The 23,615-nt window shown below is 49.2% G+C and overlaps 2 protein-coding genes across 3 annotated transcripts in view; one reads left to right on the top strand and one right to left on the bottom strand.

The window, feature by feature from the left end:
• Nucleotides 1-20,899, bottom strand: part of LOC111853628 (EF-hand calcium-binding domain-containing protein 6) — a 32,043-nt gene extending 11,144 nt beyond the window's left edge. The window contains exons 1-13 of one of the 2 annotated variants that reach the window (XM_023830760.2): nucleotides 20,529-20,899; nucleotides 19,025-19,098; nucleotides 15,120-15,229; nucleotides 14,784-14,884; nucleotides 14,630-14,707; nucleotides 14,272-14,445; nucleotides 10,155-10,292; nucleotides 9,914-10,047; nucleotides 9,385-9,530; nucleotides 6,219-6,415; nucleotides 5,692-5,799; nucleotides 4,558-4,665; nucleotides 971-1,081 (exon numbers count right to left, since the gene is read on the bottom strand). In XM_023830760.2, coding sequence (XP_023686528.1) covers nucleotides 971-1,081; nucleotides 4,558-4,665; nucleotides 5,692-5,799; nucleotides 6,219-6,415; nucleotides 9,385-9,530; nucleotides 9,914-10,047; nucleotides 10,155-10,292; nucleotides 14,272-14,445; nucleotides 14,630-14,707; nucleotides 14,784-14,884; nucleotides 15,120-15,229; nucleotides 19,025-19,098; nucleotides 20,529-20,533 — 1,484 coding nt within the window. In that variant the 5' untranslated portion in view covers nucleotides 20,534-20,899. Of the gene's footprint in view, nucleotides 1-970; nucleotides 1,082-4,557; nucleotides 4,666-5,691; nucleotides 5,800-6,218; nucleotides 6,416-9,384; nucleotides 9,531-9,913; nucleotides 10,048-10,154; nucleotides 10,293-14,271; nucleotides 14,446-14,629; nucleotides 14,708-14,783; nucleotides 14,885-15,119; nucleotides 15,230-16,556; nucleotides 17,128-19,024; nucleotides 19,099-20,528 lie in introns of those variants that run through there. The other variant, XM_023830759.2, reaches the window with a different exon arrangement.
• Nucleotides 19,814-22,664, top strand: slc25a4 (solute carrier family 25 member 4). The gene is made up of 4 exons (XM_023830761.2): nucleotides 19,814-19,982; nucleotides 21,192-21,678; nucleotides 21,771-21,911; nucleotides 22,062-22,664. The coding sequence occupies exons 1-4, from the start codon at nucleotides 19,872-19,874 to the stop codon at nucleotides 22,217-22,219; spliced, it is 897 nt and encodes a 298-aa protein (XP_023686529.1). The 5' UTR covers nucleotides 19,814-19,871; the 3' UTR covers nucleotides 22,220-22,664.
• The last annotated feature ends 951 nt before the right edge of the window (nucleotides 22,665-23,615 follow it).

Genomic DNA, 23,615 nt, shown 5'->3' on the forward strand with positions numbered 1-23,615 from the left:
GCCGAAATAACAGGCAACAGGTGATGACAATCAGGAATTAACACAAGGTAACGAGGGGGGCGTGGCACACACGAGGATCGGACGAGCCGGGCGTGACACCTGTAAGTATACCTTAACATCATAACATATATTAACTACTTTAATATACATTGATAACAAACAACCTATGATCATAACAAACATTATAATTGTATAATCATATACAGACACTCCCTGGGTTATGATATTTCAACTTTGCGATGAGTAAATGTTTTTCTCTTTCAGTATATAATTTAATAAATTACATGAGATATTCAACAGTTTATTATAAAATGGGCTTTGTGTTAATGATTTTGCCCGACTGTAGGCTAATGTATGTGTTCTAAGCACGTGAAAAGTAGGCTTGGCCAAGCTATGATGTCTGTGAGGTTAGGTTACTGTATTAAAATGCATTTTCATCTTACAACAGGCTTATTGGAATGTAACCCCATTGTAACCTGGGGAGAGGCTGTGATGTTTGTTATAAATGTATATTAAAGCTGTTAAACTATGTTAGGACGTTAAGGTATAACTTATGAGCTGCTTACGAATGCTCTATGAATGCATTATAAAGAGCATTATGAAGGTGCAGTTAATGTGAAGCATTACCCAAACTGGTAAATCACTATCATGAAGTAGGCGTCCATTTTCACGGGTGTGTGAGCTGTAAGCCTGCTGTTGTGGAGAACACGTTCCAGGATGGATATGACAGCAGCAGACAGACTGCATCACATATTTAAGGGCAGGGAGGTCTTTTTCAGGTGGCGGGGTGGTCAGAGCATCCTTTGCATAAATAATGGGTATTTCCACTAGCAAGTTAGATTAAATGACCCCAGAGCATCATGGGAAGGAGGACAGCCTCCTGTCCAGCGCGTGAGGAGCAGAGCAGGAGGCTGAAAGAACAGCAACTCCCTGAAATGGAACAAGAGCCGGCAGGGGGGGGGGGGATTACCGTGTGTCGAAGGGGGCCATGAAGAGGGCGTACTGGACATTTCCGTCCTCGTCCAGGGGCAGGCTGTCCAGCAGCTGTTCAAACTGGGGGTCGGTCATCACCAGCTGAAACCTGGAAGGGGGTGTGCAGGGTAAGGGCCTCAAGGCCTGGGGGGTGGGGGGCTGTCAGCATACGCTGCCCATTGACCTTCTGTCAGAGCCTGGTGGGGGGGCAAAGCGACAAGGCCCCACATGGCAGGGTCAGAGGTGAACCAGGCCCTCACTGACCATTGGTGTGAGATGACGAGCTGCTTTACCTCTCAATCAAGGGATTGACCCCAAAGGCACACAGATACACAGACTTACCGTAACCCGCACAGCACGCAGTCACACACTGACACGACACCAGTGGTGGGTAGGGATCCGCTAATCTGCTAACTGGTAATTAGCGAACTTTTTCATTAGTGGATTAGCACTTGTGTTAACTTCAAAAAGCCTTAGCGGACCATATAGCTTCCTCTAAATTTAGTTCCACTAACCGTAAATCCACTAACATTTTCTCACAGGTAAAGTGTTTAATGGTGTTTGTAAATCCTAAAATCACACATATTCGTTCTGTTCTGTTGTTAGCGAGTCTGTAACAGCCTGTTGGCTGACTGCGTGTAAACACAAGGCGTGAATTAACTTGTTAAATTTAAGGTAGTCTGGGCTGAATGCAAGTGAACGAAGATAAAGTCCAATTACACTGGGGTACCCTGAACTAAGCGGAGACCAGGGGTCTGTATCATGAAACTTTTCTGATTTCCGGTACCCCAGTTTAAATGGACTTTATTTTTGTTCACTAACATTTAGCCCAGGCTACCTTAAATATGACACGTCATTCGGCTTAACAACAAGTCCAGGGGGGAGTTCCACAAAGCAGGATTAAGGGAAAGTCTGACTTATTTTGACAAGTCTGGCGCATTTAAGTGGGAATTCCATTCTATCAACGTGTCTTCAATGAATCCCCGCTGAGCTATGATGGTAACAGGCGAGTGAACAAGTCTGCTCCGGACCAGGTTAGATGTCTCGCTTAGTTAAGCGTTGTCTCTAAGAACGTCGGACATGTGGGAACTGATACCCATAAGATCGTTCCGTCAGAGGAAATTTCACTACTCATGTCATGTAATACATATAATAAAGGCTATAAAAAAAATCACGTGTCAGCATTCCAATGAATTTCAAAATAATTATAATAAAAGCGTACCCATAATACAAAGGAAATGCAATGACTGAAATAAAAAAAAAAATCAATTAAAACAATACGAACAGGAAGATATTTTTATATTTTGCTTGGTCACTGTCTACTTTGAAAGTTTGTTAGTAAAAAGCAAAGACAAGACAGTTATTTGTGCAGGACATTTCACACGAATGCGATTGAAAGTATTTTACAGAGTTCAAATAATACAGAATAACATTATACCATAAGAATGACACGTGAAAGTAACCCAGAAGGTTCCCCATTGGCTATAGGGATCGAACCAGGAACTTTTGCGGGGTAAGGTGACGGCATAAACCACTGTACCACCGTACCACTGTACTAAGCACTTGGGCACCACTTTACAATAAGGCTCCCATTTGCCTTGTAAATGGTAGTAACTCATTAATAAAAAGAAAACTGTGTTATAACTTGTTTATAACTGTCTATTAATAATTTACAGTGTTACAACCTAATTAATAACCAGATAATACACCATTCATAACCCTTTATATGGGTAGCCTTACTGTAAAATGGCACCAGCACTTGTTACATTACAACTTCTCCATTTAGTCTGTCTGCAATTCATTGCCAAGCCAACTCCCTGGCTGTGTTTATGGCCACAGTATTGCCTTTTTTTTTAACGATTACATCTTTGTATTTTTCATACAGCTCCATCAGCGGCGTTTATTCGGACAGAAACACCGCTCTCGTTTTACACGCTTTCCGGCTCATTTGGTCGATCTATCGTTCATCCATTTATTTGGGCTTCTTAAGTGAGACTATGCAAGTCTGTCTTGTATGAGCCTTGATTAGTTAAAGCTGAACTGCGTTAGTGGAACAACACGAGGCTAAGTTTAGAGATGGAGATAGTTTGAGTCTGGCTTGTCTGGGAAAGTCTGCCTCTCTTTAGCTACTTTCATGGAATACCCCCCTGCTTCAGTCCCTGGCTATTTTCCATTTATTTCCTGATTGAAAGAGTTACAGATTAGTAAAGAGCTGAGACTGTCCTTCCTAGTTCCAGGTAAACGGTGCCATGTTTGTAGTCCCCAAGAATATCATTCAAAGAAAACTTATTCTGCAGACAGAATCCTACAGAGTCCTACATATCCACAGGTAATTACTCTGGGACTGCAGAACTAACTTGTTAAACAGGTTAGAATTTCAGATCTCTAAGTATGATTCATAAAATAAAAAATAGCAGTTAGCGCTTATCGTTTGCTTTCAGTAAATTGTTTAGTGGTTTATTAGGTTTAACGTTATTGAATTAAACTTTAGAGTTAGTGGACCAATGGTTATAAAAAGCTAACTTTTCAGTTAGCTCTGCCCACCACTGCACGACACACATACACAAAAACTTATATCGCTATACACACAGATATCCATGGTCACACAGTACACAGTAAATAAAACCAACTGAAGACACACCAGTAAGAGGGACACTGACACATGGAACAACATCAAAAGGGACACCGGCATCAGGAGGAGGGACACGGGCAGGAAGAACAATAGGAGGAGGGACGTGGGCAAGAAGGACATTAGAAGGAGTGACACATGGAAGAGGGACACCAGGGGTGATACCAGGAGGGACATCAGGAGGAGGGACATAGGGAAAAAGGACAGCAGGAGGAGGGAGACAGAGAAGAGGGGCACCAGGAGGAGGGACATCCTGAGCAGGAACACCCACAAGAGGGACATCATGAGGAGGAACACCCGCAAGAGGGACATCAGGAGGAGGAACACCCGCAAGAGGGACATCAGGAGGAGGAACACCCGCAAGAGGGACATCATGAGGAGGAACACCCGCAAGAGGGACATCAGGAGGAGGAACACCCGCAAGAGGGACATCAGGAGGAGGAACACCCACAAGAGGGACATCATGAGGAGGAACACCCGCAAGAGGGACATCAGGAGGAGGAACACCCGCAAGAGGGACATCAGGAGGAGGAACACCCGCAAGAGGGACATCAGGAGGAGGAACACCCGCAAGAGGGACATCATGAGGAGGAACACCCGCAAGAGGGACATCAGGAGGAGGAACACCCGCAAGAGGGACATCAGGAGGAGGAACACCCGCAAGAGGGACATCAGCAGGAAAGACACCAGGAGGAGAGACACTGGCAGGTGGGACACAGGGAAGAGGTACACCAGGAGGAGTGACAACGGCAAGAGGGACACCAGCGGGAGGAATGCCGGTAAAAGGGACACAGGGAAGAGAGACACCAGCAGAAGGGACACCAGGAGGAGGGACTCAGGGAAGAGGGACACCAGCAGAAGGGGCACCAGGAGGAGGGACTCAGGGAAGAGAGACACCAGCAGGACAGACACAGGGGCAGAGGAAACAAGGGGAGGGACACACAGGGGGCACACACCAGAATGAGGGACACTGGCAGGAGGGACACCAAGGCGGGTACCTGCTCTCCAAAACTGCCCGAAACTCCTCTTGGCTCACTGTCTTCTTGCCATACTTGTCTAGGCTCCTGAAAATTAAAAACACAGAGGAGCATGATAAAACCAGCCATGTTACCCCAGAGCTGATGTCACCCCTGCGCTCATGGCCGACACACAGATCCTGCTGAAAGGGGAACTGTCTGCAACCACATCTAGCGGAGAACCGCAGTCCTCGTCCGAATACTTTAATTCAATGGGATGACATGGGGGAAGGAAAACATATCATAGGTCCACAGCTGAAGAGAATGAGAGAAAGCTGTATATTTCTGTGACAAATCAGTAACACCGTAATCTGTACTGTGTGTGTGTGTTATGATGTGCGTGTTTGACTCTGTGTGTTATGTTGCACATGGTGGCTGTTTGCATTTGGTGTGTGTCTGTGTGTGTGTGTGGCTGTGTACGTGACTGTATGGGTTTGTTGTGTTTGACTATGCATTTGGTTGGTGTGATTGTGTGTTTTCATGTGTGTGTGTGTGTGTGTGTGTGTGCGTGACTGTGTGGGTTTCTTGTGTGTAACTATGTGTTTGGTTGGTGTGATTGTGTGTTTTGATGTGTGTGTGTGGCTGTGTGGGTTTCTTGTGTGTGACTGCGTTTGGTTGGTGTGATTGTGTGTTTTGATGTGTGTGTGTGCGTGACTGTGTGGGTTTGTTGTGTGTGACTATGCGTTTCGTTGGTGTGATTGTGTGTTTTGATGTGTGTGTGTGCGTGACTGTGTGGGTTTGTTGTGTGTGACTGCGTTTGGTTGGTGTGATTGTGTGTTTTGATGTGTGTGTGTGGCTGTGTGTATTCGGTGTGTGGGCACACTGGGATTGGCTGGCACCTTCTTCAGACTCTGTCCTGTCGTTTTGGGTCAAACTCTGGACCGCCATAGTTCTGACTAGATAAACAGTTATCAAAGACTGATTTAGTTTTTTTTAAATATTTGAACACTTTGGATGAAGCCACTGCTAAAGCTGGATGATGAGTAGTGCAGCTCTTTAAACGCTGCTCCACCTGCTGCCCGGGGACTGTCAGTGCAAGGTGGGGCACGGGGGGTGGGGGGCGGGACCACATACCTGAAGGCCTCCAGGAGCCCCAGGTACTCTGACTGGAAAAGGTGGGCCAGCCGGGCCTCGGCCACTGTCACTGAGGAGGCATGACCAGTGCCACCACCCTTGTGGAATCTGACCAATGAGAATATGACACCCAGCAGCTTAGGGCTCAACGTGCCAGCAAAGGAACCAATCAGAGGATCAGTCTAACCCTCCACAGGTACTGACTAAAATGGGTTAGCTGTCCAAATGACATAAATCACTACATCTTTAGTCCAGTGCTGAAACCCTACAGTTCTTATTATTATTGTCATCATTATTATTGCTACAGCTTTCTCACAGCGATACCTTATTCTTAGATCTTAAACATCCTAAAACCGTGAAAGGAATGAATAATCAACGGTTTACTGGAGATTACTGATGCTGAGCTGTAATGCCTTCTCTAGCCTGTGGAATAAGCTATTTCTGCAAGTTAAGATGCATCTGTAAACATCTACGACTGCAAGATGGAAATATCTGTAAATGTACGGCAGTCCACACACAGAACACACTTGTGCTTCGGGTCAGACAGGATCCGCTGCAAGACGCCCTCATCGCCCCGGTCCTGGAAGCGCCTCAGGAACTCTGGGTAATCAATGCCAGTCCTCTGGACCTCCAGGCCGCATCTGGCCAGGAAGAGGCCCAGGTGCTTCCACCTCAGGTGCAGGTTGAACTTACGTAGCACCCTCAGGAAACCCTCAGGCTGCACCTGGAACAGGCCGCGTGACGCAGGTGTTCCAGATAAACAGCTTTGGTAAAATGTCTGAAGTATATCCACAGCCATTCCAAACCCTGATGTGGCTTTCCTTAACAGGACACTGTCCTGTGCTCATCGTAATAGTAACAGGCATAAATTTCATTATACATAATGAAACATAATTTAACATGGACACCTGGAACTGTTTTGTCATTATTAAAAGGAATCCTCCTACACCAACACCGCCTGCTTGTAATTCCCACAATGATGACTCATTGGCGTGGCTCCTTTGAATCAGGACACCCTTACTAGGGACTGGTCACATGTACCCTTCCTGTATCTGTGTCCCCTCCGAGTCTGTGTCCCCCCCCAGAGTCTGTATACCCCGCCGAGTCTGTGTCCCCCCCAGAGTCTGTATACCCCGCCGAGTCTGTGTCCTCCCCCCAGAGTCTGTATACCCCGCCGAGTCTGTGTCTCTCCCCAGAGTCTGTGTCCCCCTCCAGAGTCTGTATACTCCCAGAGTCTGTGTCCCCCCCAGAGTCTGTATACCCCGCCGAGTCTGTATACCCCGCCGAGTCTGTGTCCTCCCCAGAGTCTGTATACCCCCAGAGTTTGTATGCCCCACCGAGTCTGTGTCCCCCCCAGAGTCTGTATACCCCCTGAGTCTGTGTCCCCCCCAGAGTCTGTATACCCCCAGAGTCTGTGTCCTCCCCAGAGTCTGTATTCCCCGCTGAGTCTGTGTCCTCCCCAGAGTCTGTATACCCCCAGAGACTGTCCCCCCCCCAGAGTTTGTATGCCCCGCCGAGTCTGTGTCCCCCCCAGAGTCTGTATACCCCGCCGAGTCTGTGTCCCCCCCAGAGTCTGTATACCCCGCCGAGTCTGTGTCCTCCCCAGAGTCTGTATACCCCCAGAGTCTGTGTCCCCCCCCAGAGTTTGTATGCCCCGCCGAGTCTGTGTCCCCCCCAGAGTCTGTATTCCCCGCCGAGTCTGTGTCCTCCCCAGAGTCTGTATACCCCCAGAGACTGTCCCCCCCCCAGAGTTTGTATGCCCCGCCGAGTCTGTGTCCTCCCCAGTCTGTATACCCCCAGAGTCTGTGTCCCCCGCCGAGTCTGTGTCCCCCCCAGAGTCTGTATTCCCCGCCGAGTCTGTGTCCCCCCAGAGTCTGTATACTCCCAGAGTCTGTGTCCCCCACCAGAGTCTGTATACCCCGCCGAGTCTGTGTCCTCCCCAGAGTCTGTGTGTCCCCCAGAGTCTGTTTGCCTCGCCAAGATTGTGTCCCCCCAGAGTCTGTATACTCCCAGAGTCTGTGTCCCCCCCAGAGTCTGTATACCCCGCCGAGTCTGTGTCTCTCCCCAGAGTCTGTGTCCCCCTCCAGAGTCTGTATACTCCCAGAGTCTGTGTCCCCCCCAGAGTCTGTATACCCCGCCGAGTCTGTATACCCCGCCGAGTCTGTGTCCTCCCCAGAGTCTGTATACCCCCAGAGTTTGTATGCCCCACCGAGTCTGTGTCCCCCCCAGAGTCTGTATACCCCCTGAGTCTGTGTCCCCCCCAGAGTCTGTATACCCCCAGAGTCTGTGTCCTCCCCAGAGTCTGTATTCCCCGCTGAGTCTGTGTCCTCCCCAGAGTCTGTATACCCCCAGAGACTGTCCCCCCCCCAGAGTTTGTATGCCCCGCCGAGTCTGTGTCCCCCCCAGAGTCTGTATACCCCGCCGAGTCTGTGTCCCCCCCAGAGTCTGTATACCCCGCCGAGTCTGTGTCCTCCCCAGAGTCTGTATACCCCCAGAGTCTGTGTCCCCCCCCAGAGTTTGTATGCCCCGCCGAGTCTGTGTCCCCCCCAGAGTCTGTATTCCCCGCCGAGTCTGTGTCCTCCCCAGAGTCTGTATACCCCCAGAGACTGTCCCCCCCCCAGAGTTTGTATGCCCCGCCGAGTCTGTGTCCTCCCCAGTCTGTATACCCCCAGAGTCTGTGTCCCCCGCCGAGTCTGTGTCCCCCCCAGAGTCTGTATTCCCCGCCGAGTCTGTGTCCCCCCAGAGTCTGTATACTCCCAGAGTCTGTGTCCCCCACCAGAGTCTGTATACCCCGCCGAGTCTGTGTCCTCCCCAGAGTCTGTGTGTCCCCCAGAGTCTGTTTGCCTCGCCAAGATTGTGTCCCCCCAGAGTCTGTATACTCCCAGAGTCTGTGTCCCCCCCAGAGTCTGTATACCCCGCCGAGTCTGTATACCCCGCCGAGTCTGTGTCCTCCCCAGAGTCTGTATACCCCCAGAGTCTGTATACCCCGCCGAGTCTGTGTCCTCCCCAGAGTCTGTATACCCCCAGAGTCTGTGTCCCCCCCCAGAGTTTGTATGCCCCGCCGAGTCTGTGTCCCCCCCAGAGTCTGTATTCCCCGCCGAGTCTGTGTCCTCCCCAGAGTCTGTATACCCCCAGAGACTGTCCCCCCCCCAGAGTTTGTATGCCCCGCCGAGTCTGTGTCCTCCCCAATCTGTATACCCCCAGAGTCTGTGTCCCCCGCCGAGTCTGTGTCCCCCCCAGAGTCTGTATTCCCCGCCGAGTCTGTATACCCCCAGAGTCTGTCCCCCCCCCCAGAGTTTGTATGCCCCGCCGAGTCTGCGTCCCCCCCAGAGTCTGTATTCCCCGTCAAGTCAGTGTCCTCCCCAGAGTCTGTATACCCCCAAAGCTGTGTTTTCAGTTGTATCTCTATCTCTGATACAGCTTCTTTATTTTTGCTTTTGTGTCTGTGACACCCAAACCCCTCCCGTTTAAAAGACGGCCCCTCCCTTGTCCAAATCCCAAACCTATATTTACTAATTCCAAAAGGGTGAAAGTATCACTGATTACGTCTGAGATCAGACCCGTGAGGTGGACATCGAGAGGTGACATTCACTCTCTGGCCTTTTGATGACATCACAAGGGGGGGGCAGAGATTTGAAGAGTGGGGGGCGAGGAATTAAAGAGAGGGTGCTTCCTAGGGAGCCACTTCCTTACTTTGCCGGTTTTGTCAGGATCCAGTTTGTCAAACTCAGCCTTCAGGTTCTGGACGCTCTCCCTGAATCTGTCCTTCAGCCATCTCTCCACGGCCACGGAGCCCCGCCTCTCCTCCTCGGCTTTGGACAGGCTCCGCTTGGGGTCTGCTGAGGGAGAGCAAAGCATGCTGGGTACAGAAGTGCACATCTTATACATGCCGCTATTACAGGCCTTGTTACTGACATTCTCTGCTTGTTCACCCATTATAGGTGTCAGACCTGCAATGGACTCCACTAAAGCCCAGAAAAACCAATTCAAACCAGCTACGAACGAGGCCTTTAGAAAGAGCACTTCATGCTGGGACTCCTCACTTCTATGGCAGGGGATAAATGGTGGGTAAAGTCGGGTCTGGTGCACTGTGCAGAATTAGACAACACTGCCCTCTCTGGGTCACATCTGGTAAATATAACTTCTATCATCACTTGAGAGAGGACGCTTTGGAAATTACCGGAAAATACAAATAATTGCCCTCAAACTGTGTTTTTCTTACTTTGTGCACAGTCAGCCTCCTTGGAGACTCGTTCGCCTATATTTCCACCAGAATTTGGCCTCTTTCTGAGATTGGCTCCAAGCTTCTTCAACATCGACTCTATCTTGATGGCTCCCAGTCCGCTTTCGTCATATCTGCAGGCGGGTAGAAATTCGACAGGACCAGCAAAATTCTGCATGTAATTCTAATTTTTCAGAGCAATGCCGAGTGCCTTTGAGCAGACCAAACCCAGGACACAAACCTCTTCCACAGCTTCATGAAGTCCTGACTCTCCATGTAGAGACCAAGTTCTTCCAAAATCTTCTTCAGCTGTGCAGCTGTGATCCAGCTGGACCCCTCGATGCCTTTCGACTGCAATGATTCTACCGCATCCAGAAATCTGGGTTGAGAAGCACAAAAATGCTGTTAGCACATATGCTAATATCACAACTCACCTGTACAAACCAACACGCATTTCACAGAGAGCCCTGCCCAGGAGAACAATTTTAAAGGTCTGATGAAGGCAGAACTAAATGGATACAAACTGAACTTTATCTCCCGGACACCCTCATTTGAATCATCTAGTGCCTTTAAATTAAAGGGACCTGGAATGATGTTCCACATAACAACGAAAGCACAAGCTCCCTGCAGAGAGTGACAGAGAACAATCAAGACTACAAGGCTTTACTGATCCCAGGCGGAAATTCTTCATACAGCAGCATGGTACATTCATACATGGTACATTCATACACGGTTCATTCATAAATGGTACATTCATACATGGTTCATTCATACATGGTACATTAATACATACATATACAGTACATTTATACCTTCATACACAGTACATTTATACCTTCATACATGGTACATGCATACATTCATACACGGTTCATTCATACATGGTACATTAATACATTCATATACAGTACATTTATACCTTCATACACAGTACATTTATACCTTCATAAATGGTACATTCATACATGCATACATGGTACATTCATACATGCATACACGGTACATTCATAAACTACATTTATACCTTCATACGCAGTACATTTATATACGCATACATGGTACATTCATACATTCATACACGGTACATTCATACATGGTACATGCATACATGGTACATGCATACATGGTATATTCATACATGGTATGAATTCATCATAAAGCAGCACAGTACATGCAGATTAAAAAAACAGGGTGAGAAAAGTTACACTGCAAAGACACAGTGCAGGGAAATTAACAGTGCAAGTACACGGTACACAAACATAACATCCTGAAAAAGATGTTAAGTAAGATGTCAAGACAGAAAGACAAATATATTAACGGATGGTATACACTCACCTAAAGGATTATTAGGAACACCATACTAATACGGTGTTTGACCCCCTTTCGCCTTCAGAACTGCCTTAATTCTACATGGCATTGATTCAACAAGGTGCTGAAAGCATTCTTTAGAAATGTTGGCCCATATTGATAGGATAGCATCTTGCAGTTGATGGAGATTTGTGGGATGCACATCCAGGGCACGAAGCTCCCGTTCCACTACATCCCAAAGATGCTCTATTGGGTTGAGATCTGGTGACTGTAGGGGCCATTTTAGTAAGTGAACTCATTGTCATGTCCAAGAAACCAATTTGAAATGATTCGAGCTTTGTGACATGGTGCATTATCCTGCTGGAAGTAGCCATCAGAGGATGGGTACATGGTGGTCATAAAGGGATGGACATGGTCAGAAACAATGCTCAGGTAGGCCGTGGCATTTAAACGATGCCCAATTGGCACTAAGGGGTCTAAAGTGTGCCAAGAAAACATCCCCCACACCATTACACCACCACCACCAGCCTGCACAGTGATAACAAGGCATGATGGATCCATGTTCTCATTCTGTTTACGCCAAATTCTGACTCTATCATTTGAATGTCTCAACAGAAATCGAGACTCATCAGACCAGGCAACATTTTTCCAGTCTTCAACTGTCCAATTTTGGTGAGCTCGTGCAAATTGTAGCCTCTTTTTCCTATTTGTAGTGGAGATGAGTGGTACCCGGTGGGGTCTTCTGCTGTTGTAGCCCATCCGCCTCAAGGTTGTGCGTGTTGTGGCTTCACAAATGCTTTGCTGCATACCTCGGTTGTAACGAGTGGTTATTTCAGTCAAAGTTGCTCTTCTATCAGCTTGAATCAGTCGGCCCATTCTCCTCTGACCTCTAGCATCAACAAGGCATTTTCGCCCACAGAACTGCCGCATACTGGATGTTTTTCCCTTTGCACACCATTCTTTGTAAACCCTATAAATGGTTGTGCGTGAAAATCCCAGTAACTGAGCAGATTGTGAAATACTCAGACCGGCCCGTCTGGCACCAACAACCATGCCACGCTCAAAATTGCTTAAATCACCTTTCTTTCCCTTTCTGACATTCAGTTTGGAGTTCAGGAGATTGTCTTGACCAGGACCACACCCCTAAATGCATTGAAGCAACTGCCATGTGATTGGTTGATTAGATAATTGCATTAATGAGAAATTGAACAGGTGTTCCTAATAATCCTTTAGGTGAATGTATATGCATGCAATAAGAAAAAAACGACTACAGTGGACAGCAGAGTGATACAGTGCAGAGCGAGTCACCGTCCTGGATGAAATGTGTGCGGTGCGTCACCAAGAGACCACGGGCGACTCAGCGACGGGATCCGGTGTAAGAGTGAGTCACAGCCCTGGCTGAAATGCGTGCGGGGGGGTCACCCAGAGACCACGGGTGTCTCAGTGACGGGCCTGGTGTGAGAGCGAGTCACAGCCTTGGCTGAAATGCATGTGGAGCGTCGCCCCGTGACCCCGGACGTCTCAGTGATGGGCCTGGTGTGAAAGCGAGTCACAGCTCTGGCTGAAATGTGTGCGGGGCATCAATCATAGACCCTGGGTGTCTCAGTGATGGGTCCGGTGTGAGAGCGTGTCACAGCCCTGGCTGAAATGCGTGCGGGGCGTCGCCCACAGACCACGGGTGTCTCAGTGATGGGTCCGGTGTGAGAGCGGATCACAGCCCTGGCTGATATGCGTGAGGGACGTCGACCACAGACCCCGGGCGTCTCAGTGATGGGTCCGGTGTGAGAGCGGGTCACAGCCCTGGCTGATATGCGTGAGGGACGTCGACCACAGACCCCGGGCGTCTCAGATATGGGGCCAGCACGAGAGCGGGTCACAGCCCTGGCTGATATGCGTGAGGGACGTCGACCACAGACCCCGGGCGTCTCAGATAAGGGGCCAGCACGAGAGCGGGTCACAGCCCTGGCTGATATGCGTGAGGGACGTCGACCACAGACCCCGGGCGTCTCAGATAAGGGGCCAGCACGAGAGCGGGTCACAGCCCTGGCTGATATGCGTGAGGGACGTCGACCACAGACCACGGGCGTCTCAGATATGGGGCCAGCATGAGAGTGGGTCACAGCCCTGGCTGATATGCGTGAGGGACGTCGACCACAGACCCCGGGCGTCTCAGATATGGGGCCAGCATGAGAGTGGGTCACAGCCCTGGCTGATATGCGTGAGGGACGTCGACCACAGACCCCGGGCGTCTCAGATATGGGGCCAGCATGAGAGTGGGTCACAGCCCTGGCTGATATGCGTGAGGGACGTCGACCACAGACCCCGGGCGTCTCAGATAAGGGGCCAGCACGAGAGCGGGTCGCTGCTCACGCTAAACTCGCCCATCGGCTGCGTGTACCCAGCTAACGGCTCGCTTCCTCATGGCGGGACGTTCACAGGGGGGGTGGGACAGCCAACGGACAGTTTCAAAAGACAACAGCCCTCAGGGGAGCGGGGGGGGTCCAGCCGACTGGGGGCCGCGGCGAGGGCAGGACAGCGTACCCTGCAAAGCCGGTAACCCGGCACAGTCGGCGGGGGGATAATAGGATTAACCGCGGATTCAGGACGGTCTGTGGGGGTGGGGTGCGAGGTGGGGGGGGGGGACTGGTGGCTGCGTCCAGGTCTCTCCCGATTGGTCACGGGGATTTCCCAGCACCAGGCGCGCCTGGCCGTGTCTGCGGTAGCGATGCCTGAGCCCGGCCTGCTCTCCGATGCCATAGACCGTCCGGGTACCCCCCCCCCCCCATCAAAAATACGCCTCTGTCAGCTTTATCTTCCTTTGTTCCCAGTTGCTTTTTAAATATATTTTTTTTGTTACAAACACTGCGACAATGGCAGCCGTGAGAGGAGAATGAGTTAAGTAATCTGCTTTGAGGGGCTGCCGGCTGCTTTGATGAGGACGCTTCATGAATACGCTCGATATATTAAAGCGACTGCTTCTTTGGGCCGGCCCCGTTCGGTTCTGAACCCAGCCGAGGGCACAGTCCGGACTCCCCACAGCTTTATTTCACCTGCTCTGCTCCGGGCCCCGCAGGAGTGAATGGACCTGGGAGGAGGTCCACAAGGTGGCGCCGGTGGGCTGCTGGATGGGTCCGATCGCATCTTGGGACCGGGTGCCAACTGGTGCCCCCAGAACCGCACGCAGCTCCTCGTAGGTGATGAGCGGCTTCTCTGCCAGGTGCAGTCTGTGCGTTGGGCAGGAGATACAGAGAAAGACATGAAGAGTGAGGAAAGGAAGCCCAGGCACGAGGGGGGAGGACAGAGGGGCTCTGTCCAGCAGGGGGCGCTAGGGGTGGGTAAGATATGGCCCACGGCTCTGCTTCAGGGCCTGTCAGCTCACAATGTCACCCTGCCAATGCAGGCGGTTACCTGAGCAGAAGCTGCCGGAACTGTCTGACACTGATGAACCGACCCAGGAACTTAGTGAGAACCAGGAGCAGCAAGTCTCTGCCGAGGGAGAAGAGGCGTCAGGCTGACAGCGGCTGCTGGGGGGAATGTGTATGTACGAATGCGCGCCCCTCACCTGTCCATCTGGCCCCGCCCCTTGCGGTCGTTGTTGCTGAACAGGTGTCGCAGGTGGGCGGAGCCCCCGCCTCGCAGCCTTTCACGCACTTCGTGCTCCAGCTGCCCAGAAACACAAGGACAAAGCATCGGCCTGTCTGGACACAGAGTGTGGCGAACGTCGCCCTCTACTGGCTATAGATATGCGACCTAATATTTTAAGGGCAGCTGAAGTCAGGGACTCTCTCCTGATCAGATACTGTATTAATTACCATGGGACAACTACCTGTGCAAATGTCCCACCTCATACAGCTGGTTAAGGTCCTTAGTGTGTCTCCTATTCCTTCAGCCCACTTACCTGGTCCACCTGGATTCGGAGTCGAGTTCCTGGACACATGGCAAAGCTGGTTCTGCAGGTGGTCCAACTCGACAGGCTTTCAGCTCGGCTCCCTGTGGCAGCCCGCTGACCTGTGAGGGAGCAGTTAGCTATGACTGCAGAATGTGCGCAGCCATGACCCCAGAGTGCAGGCCGCCGTGACCCCAGAGTGCAGGCCGCCGTGACCCCAGAGTGCAGGCCGCCGTGACCCCAGAGTGCAGGCCGTCGTGACCCCAGAGTGCTTAACTCTCACAGTGGACATTTAACGAGAAGACAAGAACAAGGCTGATTCATCCAGTTTCCAACAGCTTATTCGGTCATAGTGGGCCTGTTTCCTATACCAGGGAGCACACGGGGCAGGGAGACACCCGCGATGGGATGCCACTCCAGTGGGACACACACATTATGCGTAAGCGACTCTAGTTCCCTTAGATGCACATATTTGGAGAGCAAGAGGAAACCTGCAGAGTCAGGGGGAGAACCTGTAGAATGAGGGGAGAACCTGTAGAATGAGGGGAGAACCTGCAGCAGCTACCCTCTGCACTGTCATGCCACCCCAGATAAGAAAGGGGAATATGAAGACTATTCTTTATTTTGGTAACTTTACCATTATTGTATTTTTCATATATATTATTTGCCTTTATTTGACATGTATATTGTTATCCCTGTTGTGCAGGGCAAAGATCCAGCATTTTAAAGCTTTCCCCATCATTCCACTAATCGGGATGCAAAGCCGCCTGATAAAGCTGGGATAAAGCTTTCAAGCTTTTCAACATGGCGCCACTTAGTGGTAATAAAAAATGCATCAGCCTGTTTCTACACAGGGGAGCTGCGCATTGTTTAGTTTTATTTTCGAAGTATCTCTGATTTAAGCTGAATCGACTTATATAAATATAACACTCGCAATACACTATACAGCAAAAACAGAGAGTTTTCTTAAATTAAGAAACTTATGAGACAATATAGTTTTGTAGACCAATGTCGTCATGATACAAAAAAAACTGAAAAAATGTGAAAAAAGTTATATGTGTGCATAATTTAATGACGAGGACAATTAAACAATAGCAGTGTTAAGCAGGCTATTTTAACCTGTTCGACAACAGTGCGTATTTCCTTTTAAAGATAAGATTTATTACAACGTAAACATTATAGCTTGTACTTTCCGCCTTTATCGATTACCACCGTCAAACCGCCTCACTGCCTCAGTATCATGGGAAGTTAAAGTCCGTTTGCAAGGATTCCAGTTTGTGCGGTGCCTATAATATATACTTTTGAAAAATATAATAAGATAGTCTGCACAGTGGTGTGTAAAGTAAAACAATGCTGTCTGTTGGCCAGTGTTTTAGCAGATACCACATTATCATGCCAAAGTTTGACGTTCTGGGTATTTAAGACTGATCCTGTGAAACTGATACTAACCAAAAATGGGCAGCCTCGGTTTGTCGGGGTCCGCGGCGGGTGTCACCTCCACCCCGTCGGGGATGTGTGGCGGAGACATAGGATGGCGAGCCTCCTCCATCCATGCATCCTTTTCAAATCGGGGGAGCCTCTTACTTTTAGACGTGTGACTCCTAAACAGAGGAGACCCTTCCTCGTGTGACAGCGGCCGTCCGCCCCACGTCCCGCAGAAAGCCGTCTCCTTTGCTCCGTTCGTGGAGTGGCCCTTGAGGGAGATGCTTTCCGGATCTGCCATCCTTGACAGCTTGTGCTGAATAATTGGAAGCCGAAGTGAAGCGCCTGGAGTTAGGCGGCCCGCCGTTCGAGCACCGGTCATGCTGTCTACTAATAATAGTCTTATGGGATGTGTTATTGCCGTCCCAGTTCAAGGAAAACTGCTCAGCAATCTCAAAGTATATACTCTAACTGTACTAGATTGTTGAAGGTATAATCGTGAAAATATAGCCCACCTAGTTAATTAAACATATTAGTCTATAATGCACGCGCTGCATACATTTAGGTCTGTTTGGACCGAAAGTCCTTTGCAAGCGTTGTGCCCTAAATCTCATCCTACCAGTGTTTTTACAGAAACACTGACAGGTTGCCACTGGCAACACCATGCGCTCCCGTCTCCTCGACAAATTGGCATGTGATGTATTATGTAAGTTTCATTCGAAACCGGAGAATGGAACACAATCAAATTACCAGCTTATCCCTTTAATATTCCCACTTCTTATACACTGTGGGGAGTCGCTGTACTTTCCTAAGCATGTAAATCACAAATGGCCTGCTTCGATTTTGTCATTCTTCCAATTAAACTTTTTTTCTTTCGTCGGTTTTCAGCTTGAAAGCCTATATGAAACTGATGACTGCCACTTAAACCAAATATGTAATACATCCAAATCAATGTTCTACCTCGTCTTAATCATAAAACCCTTTAAACCATGCATATGTAGCAAACAGACGCACAGCTAGGCTAATAATAATTTTACAAACTCATTGATATTAATACAGATTTTCATTCGTCGCAGATACTTTTAAAGATCCATTGCAGCCATGACTGGGTTTTTAAAAACAGACGATTGTTACAAGGGTTTTAAGTAACATGGCACCGTAACTGTGTTCATAAAAATAGTTCCAAGGCGTGCAGTTATTACTTGCCTCGCGCATGCGCCACGACGGATCAAACCGAGAGCCGCAGTCGCTACGCAGCGCCCCGCTAAGAGCGCCGGCGCAGCACGAACACGAGAGCGCTTCAATAGGCCACACAAGCAACAAGCGACCACTATATCAATACTCTCTCTGTATAAACTGCCACTGCATATATTTGAATAAACACGTGTTTTCTATCATGTACGACCACGCGTCTTTTATTCAATTGACCCAATGAATCTGTGAATTAAAATGGTCTTTTGTGTTTTGTGCAGATTAGATTATAAAACATACGTAAAATGAGAGGACAAAAATATTGCAGTACACAGCAGACCTATGTATGGGGATGGCAGGAAAGACATGAGGCAGGTGGAACAGAGGCAGAAGCATAATTTGATGGAGAAAACGTCATTTCACACCTGTACCTTCCAGCTGGCTTAGTCACAGACTGAGCCCCCCAAACCTTTCACACCTCACAGTCAAGGCATGGTTGGACACTTTTCAGGTAGGCGGTTGATGGGAAGGGGGGCAGGTCAGGCTTACCCAATCCCCTTTTGAATGTGCTACTGTATGAACAGGTGGTGCTGCGGTCAGGACATGCACAGCACTGGTCAACGCACTCACAGCTACATGCACTGAAAGGAAGGCACGGTGGCCAGGCCGTCCTGGAACTGCAAATGCAACGGCGAAACCGTGCCGTGAGCTGCAATTTAAGCACTTATCTGTGATTTAATTGCAGATGCTAGCATTTGTGATCCATTGTCTGACTGAATGGTGTCAGATAAGGACAGGATAATGACAACACTCACCCCAGTATCCGAGCGACGCCACCAACACAGCCACTATTGCCATGATCTATAATTACTGACTGTGGGTTTATATGCGCAGATATGCAGTGCACTGCCTGCTCGACAGTATGAAGGGAAAATGAGGAAGACAGGGATGCTGGTAGGTGAGCCATGGTGTGGAAACAACATTCTTGCATGAGTCAGGAACAGTCTGCATTTGAGGGGGGTTGTGTACCAGCCTCAACCACCAGGGGTCTCAGTGGTTAAGGCAAAACTCTGCTTCTCCACTGGACTCATGAACACATGAGTTTGGGTACATGTTTGATGGCCACTGGATAAACGTGCTTGCAATGCAACTGCAGTAGGTAAAATCAAACACGCTGCAGCCTTCAGTGTAAGGATCCGTCCCAAGTTCTGCTTTACTGGGCAGTTATGGGTCAGGGTGCAGCATTTGGTCGTAGCTGCATGCATGACGGCACCCTTTGCTGAGCATGTGGCAGATGCGCTTACTTGGCATGCAGCTGACGTCTGAAGATGACATTAAGGTCGTGTCACGAGGCTGGGGAGATGTCCCTCTCTGCTTCCTGTACCCCGGGGACAGAACAGGACAAATTTAGGCAGGTAGACTCCCTGTCAACATGCTTTACAGAAGCAGCACTTCACTGTATTTCACAAACCCTAGCAGGAAAGGCCTGTCCACACTTCCACAGAGAAACATGATGATTACTAAGAAAATAAAACAAACTTCTCTGGTCATGTTCAGCATCGGTGTGATGCCCCCCCTCCCCCATAATGATTTCCTTTTGGCTCAGTGAAGGTCAGTTGTGTTGCAGACAAGAAATAGCATTTAAAAGGAAGAATTCTCCACCAAACTCACAACCTTTCAATAAGACAGGAATATTTATACATTTCAAATAAAGCTTAAGGTAGGTAAACAACTACAAACAAGTTATGTTGTATGATTGACTTAAATGAAAATGTGGACTATATTATATACCTAGTTATATTTTAGAAATATCAGATTGGAAGAATGCTATAGGACATTGCATAATCAAAATTAATTGTTCAAAAATGGGGCCAAAATGATTTCATATCAATAGGTCCTTGCTGACCCGGGAAAAATAACTAATTTGTCCTTTAAACGTCCCCAAAGGAAGTCTTGGAACGTTTTATGAATTAATATGGCGTATAAACTGAACTGTGACCTAGGAAATTTATTCAGCTTCTCCAATCTGTTAGACCGTTTGACTTTCCGTCACCTTTGCGTCACGCCTTAAGCGGGCTGGATATATTAGGAAGGAAGGGAGGCCATCGTCCATTTGGTGGGGTCTCACGGCAGCGCGAAGGAAGACGGAAAATGACGGACGCAGTGGTCAGCTTCCTCAAGGACTTTTTGGCCGGCGGCATCGCCGCTGCCATCTCCAAAACGGCCGTAGCCCCGATTGAAAGAGTCAAACTGTTGCTGCAGGTAAGGTGAAGTGGATGAGTGCGACCGAACTCTATTTAAGACTTGTGCAGAATACTAAACACGGAACATTCGCAAACCACTTTATCAACCCAGTGTGAATTAATCTTCTTATTAAAAAACCGCCCTTCCACGCATCTATGACATTTTATGCCGGGTCCTGCTCACAGCCGCGACCATTCTCTTAAACCGCGTTTGTTAATGAAGAGAATATTTTAATTTAATCTTTAAAGTAATAAAAAGTAGTCTTTCATTAATCAATAATACACAGGTTTGTTTGTTATTTGATATTATCGTGTAGCACCCCTATATATGGAGAAGTTTTTTATTACCGCCGGCCGCAGCTCCAGTTCGCTCTCCATGGTGCTATTTTTTGTTCGTGCATTAAAGTTCAGATATGTTGAAAATCATAAAACTACTCTACATGCATTTTAAAGCTCAATTAAAACACATGGGCCTACACTTGCATAACTTTTGGGAGGCGGTTGTGTTGATTTGAACCCGCCTTTTCGTATGTGAATATGAGATAGACGGCGAAATGAATCTTACCGCATCTTGCCTAGGGGGTGACGCGCGGCCGCCGGGGTCCAGCGGACTCTGCAGCGCGTGCACGGTCCCCTAATGCCGACGCTCCTAAATTTAGCACTGAGTGGTATGTGCGCAACCAAATCCCTGCTGGCCTCAACTGAATGAGGCGATCCCCACCGACAACGGACAATTTAACGTATAAAGCTGACGGTAAAAGAATGAAAAATCGAGTTAAGTGGTAGGCGGGAGGTATTGCATGAAAGAAGACAAACTTAATTGCCTGCATATTAAAACAGCCCAGAGACGCTGCTGAATTAAACGTATAAGCAGGACAATAAAGTTGTATTTATAAGCCGGAATAAAGCAAATGAATTCATCCAGTGCTCATATATACTCTCGGTGATTAAAGACATTCAGTATATCGAGTTTCATCGTATTTTCTTGTAATGCCTAGTTTGGCATCCATTTTAAAAACCAGAGATGAAATGTTTGGGTTCAGAAAGTACAAATTCAGACCAGGATATTTTTTCAACCAACCAGTTGACTACTTTGTGACTGACTCTTTATACTCAACTGGTTGTGTTATAAACACATCACAAATCATTCAAATCAGAGTAATGAATCTGCCCACAGAGCTACACGGAATTTACCGGAGTGGTTTTTGTTCCTGTCTGTGCCCTGCAGGTGCAACATGCGAGCAAACAGATCACAGCAGACATGCAGTACAAAGGGATCATGGACTGCGTGGTGCGAATCCCCAAGGAGCAGGGCTTCCTGTCCTTCTGGCGCGGCAACCTGGCCAATGTGATCCGCTACTTCCCCACCCAAGCACTCAACTTTGCCTTCAAGGACAAGTATAAGAAGATCTTCCTGGGAGGGGTGGACCAGAAGACACAGTTCTGGCGCTATTTCGCCGGGAACCTGGCGTCGGGGGGGGCTGCCGGCGCCACCTCCCTGTGCTTCGTGTACCCACTCGACTTCGCCAGGACCAGGCTGGCGGCCGACATCGGCAAGGGCCTGGCAGAGAGGGAGTTCACCGGTCTGGGCAACTGCATCGCTAAGATCTTCAAGTCGGACGGCATCAAGGGCCTCTACCAGGGCTTCAACGTGTCTGTGCAGGGAATCATCATCTACAGAGCCGCCTACTTCGGGGTCTATGACACGGCTAAAGGTAAGGCGGGCACGCTCGACCTGTCATGTGGGAAACGTGATGTCGCAATGACATCACGCGGCTTGGCGACCAACGTGCCCCTCTGTCCTCAGGCATGCTGCCAGACCCCAAAAATGTGCACATCTTCATCAGCTGGATGATCGCCCAGTCTGTGACGGCGGCTGCTGGGCTCGTTTCCTACCCATTTGACACCGTCAGACGTCGTATGATGATGCAGTCGGGCCGCAAAGGAGGTAAGGAGGACATCATGGGGCTCATTGACACCTATTGACCGTTCTCTGCCAACTACTGTGCATTCTTCCTTCGGTTTCGTCCACCGATGAGCTGCCGGGGTGTCTGGGAAGTGCGTACAGGGGGCTAATGTGCCTGTTCTTCTTCTGCAGCTGACATTATGTACAAGGGCACACTTGACTGCTGGAGGAAGATTTTAAAAGATGAAGGCGGCAGGGCTTTCTTTAAGGGAGCCTGGTCCAATGTGATCAGGGGCATGGGTGGAGCCTTCGTGCTGGTGCTGTACGACGAGATCAAGAAGCTGACATAGATGTCGCTGGCAGCTTCCCTGTGGAGCCCGTGCGCTTTACTTCTTAACCATGTCTTAACCGTGTAACGAATGGCAACGACCCGTCCGAACCAAATGTGGGGAAGTGGTGAATCGCTGGAGGCAGGCCAAGGAGGGGTGTGGGGGACAGGCCACAGATGCTCTCCCCTTGGACCGCCTTCACTGCTTTCTGAGAACCACACCCCCCTCTCAAATTTGTACATATGCCCGCCCCCCAATGGGATTTCATGTTAGGCTGTTTTTTGGTTGGAGTAAGAGGTGACTGTACGCACTGAGAATAATCAAACCCTTAGAGAATTTGTAAAAGCACAAGGCTTCAAAATATTTTTGACCACTAAATGTACAGTGTAAACTTTTTCTTTTGGTTTGGTTTTGCCAACCTGGTATACAGTTTACTAAAATTTCAAATAAAAACAGAAATACCTGACCTATCTGTCAATTCTTTTCCTTTCCCTGGGATTTATGCTTATTTACATTTCTGAACTAAGCCGTAACCACCACAGTGACATACTAATATGAGTCCCTTATTACTCGATTTAACATCAATTTATGCCATATTAAAGGAAGGCATGTCCTTAGACTTCATTCAGTATATGTATTATGCCACAGTGCTGCAGTAACACACTCCTGTACTTAGTCATCCTGGCCTTTAAGCTGTGCTGTAGACTTCAGACTCCAAAGTCTGGGCATTACATTTAGTTAATGTATGATATAAGAAACGGGCACACGTCATCTCTTACGGCCGAGAGGAAACGGGCACACGTCATCTCTTACGGCCGAGAGGAAACGGGCACACGTCATCTCTTACGGCCGAGAGGCAGCGGGGCACACGTCAGCTCTTACGGCGAGAGGCAGCGGGGCACACGTCAGCTCTTACGGCCGAGAGGAAACGGGCACACGTCATCTCTTACGGCCGAGAGGAAACGGGCACACGTCATCTCTTACGGCCGAGAGGAAACGGGCACACGTCATCTCTTACGGCCGAGAGGCAGCGGGGCACACGTCAGCTCTTACGGCCGAGAGGAAACGGGCACACGTCATCTCTTACGGCCGAGAGGAAACGGGCACACGTCATCTCTTACGGCCGAGAGGCAGCGGGGCACACGTCAGCTCTTACGGCCGAGAGGCAGCGGGGCACACGTCAGCTCTTACGGCCGAGAGGAAACGGGCACACGTCATCTCTTACGGCCGAGAGGAAACGGGCACACGTCATCTCTTACGGCCGAGAGGCAGCGGGGCACACGTCAGCTCTTACGGCGAGAGGCAGCGGGGCACACGTCAGCTCTTACGGGCGAGAGGCAGCGGGGCACACGTCAGCTCTTACGGGCGAGAGGCAGCGGGGCACACGTCAGCTCTTACAGCTGCACTCATCTGTATG

The sequence above is a fragment of the Paramormyrops kingsleyae genome, chromosome 25 (assembly GCF_048594095.1).
Source record: "Paramormyrops kingsleyae isolate MSU_618 chromosome 25, PKINGS_0.4, whole genome shotgun sequence".
NCBI classification, from domain to species: domain Eukaryota; kingdom Metazoa; phylum Chordata; class Actinopteri; order Osteoglossiformes; family Mormyridae; genus Paramormyrops; species Paramormyrops kingsleyae.

Coding starts and splice junctions, on each gene's coding strand:
- slc25a4 (XM_023830761.2), top strand. CDS start 19,872: ATGACGGACGCAGTGGTCAGCTTCCTCAAGGACTTTTTGGCCGGCGGC. Junction 19,983..21,191: donor GAGTCAAACTGTTGCTGCAG/GTAAGGTGAAGT, acceptor TGTGCCCTGCAG/GTGCAACATGCGAGCAAACA. Junction 21,912..22,061: donor GCAGTCGGGCCGCAAAGGAG/GTAAGGAGGACA, acceptor CTTCTTCTGCAG/CTGACATTATGTACAAGGGC.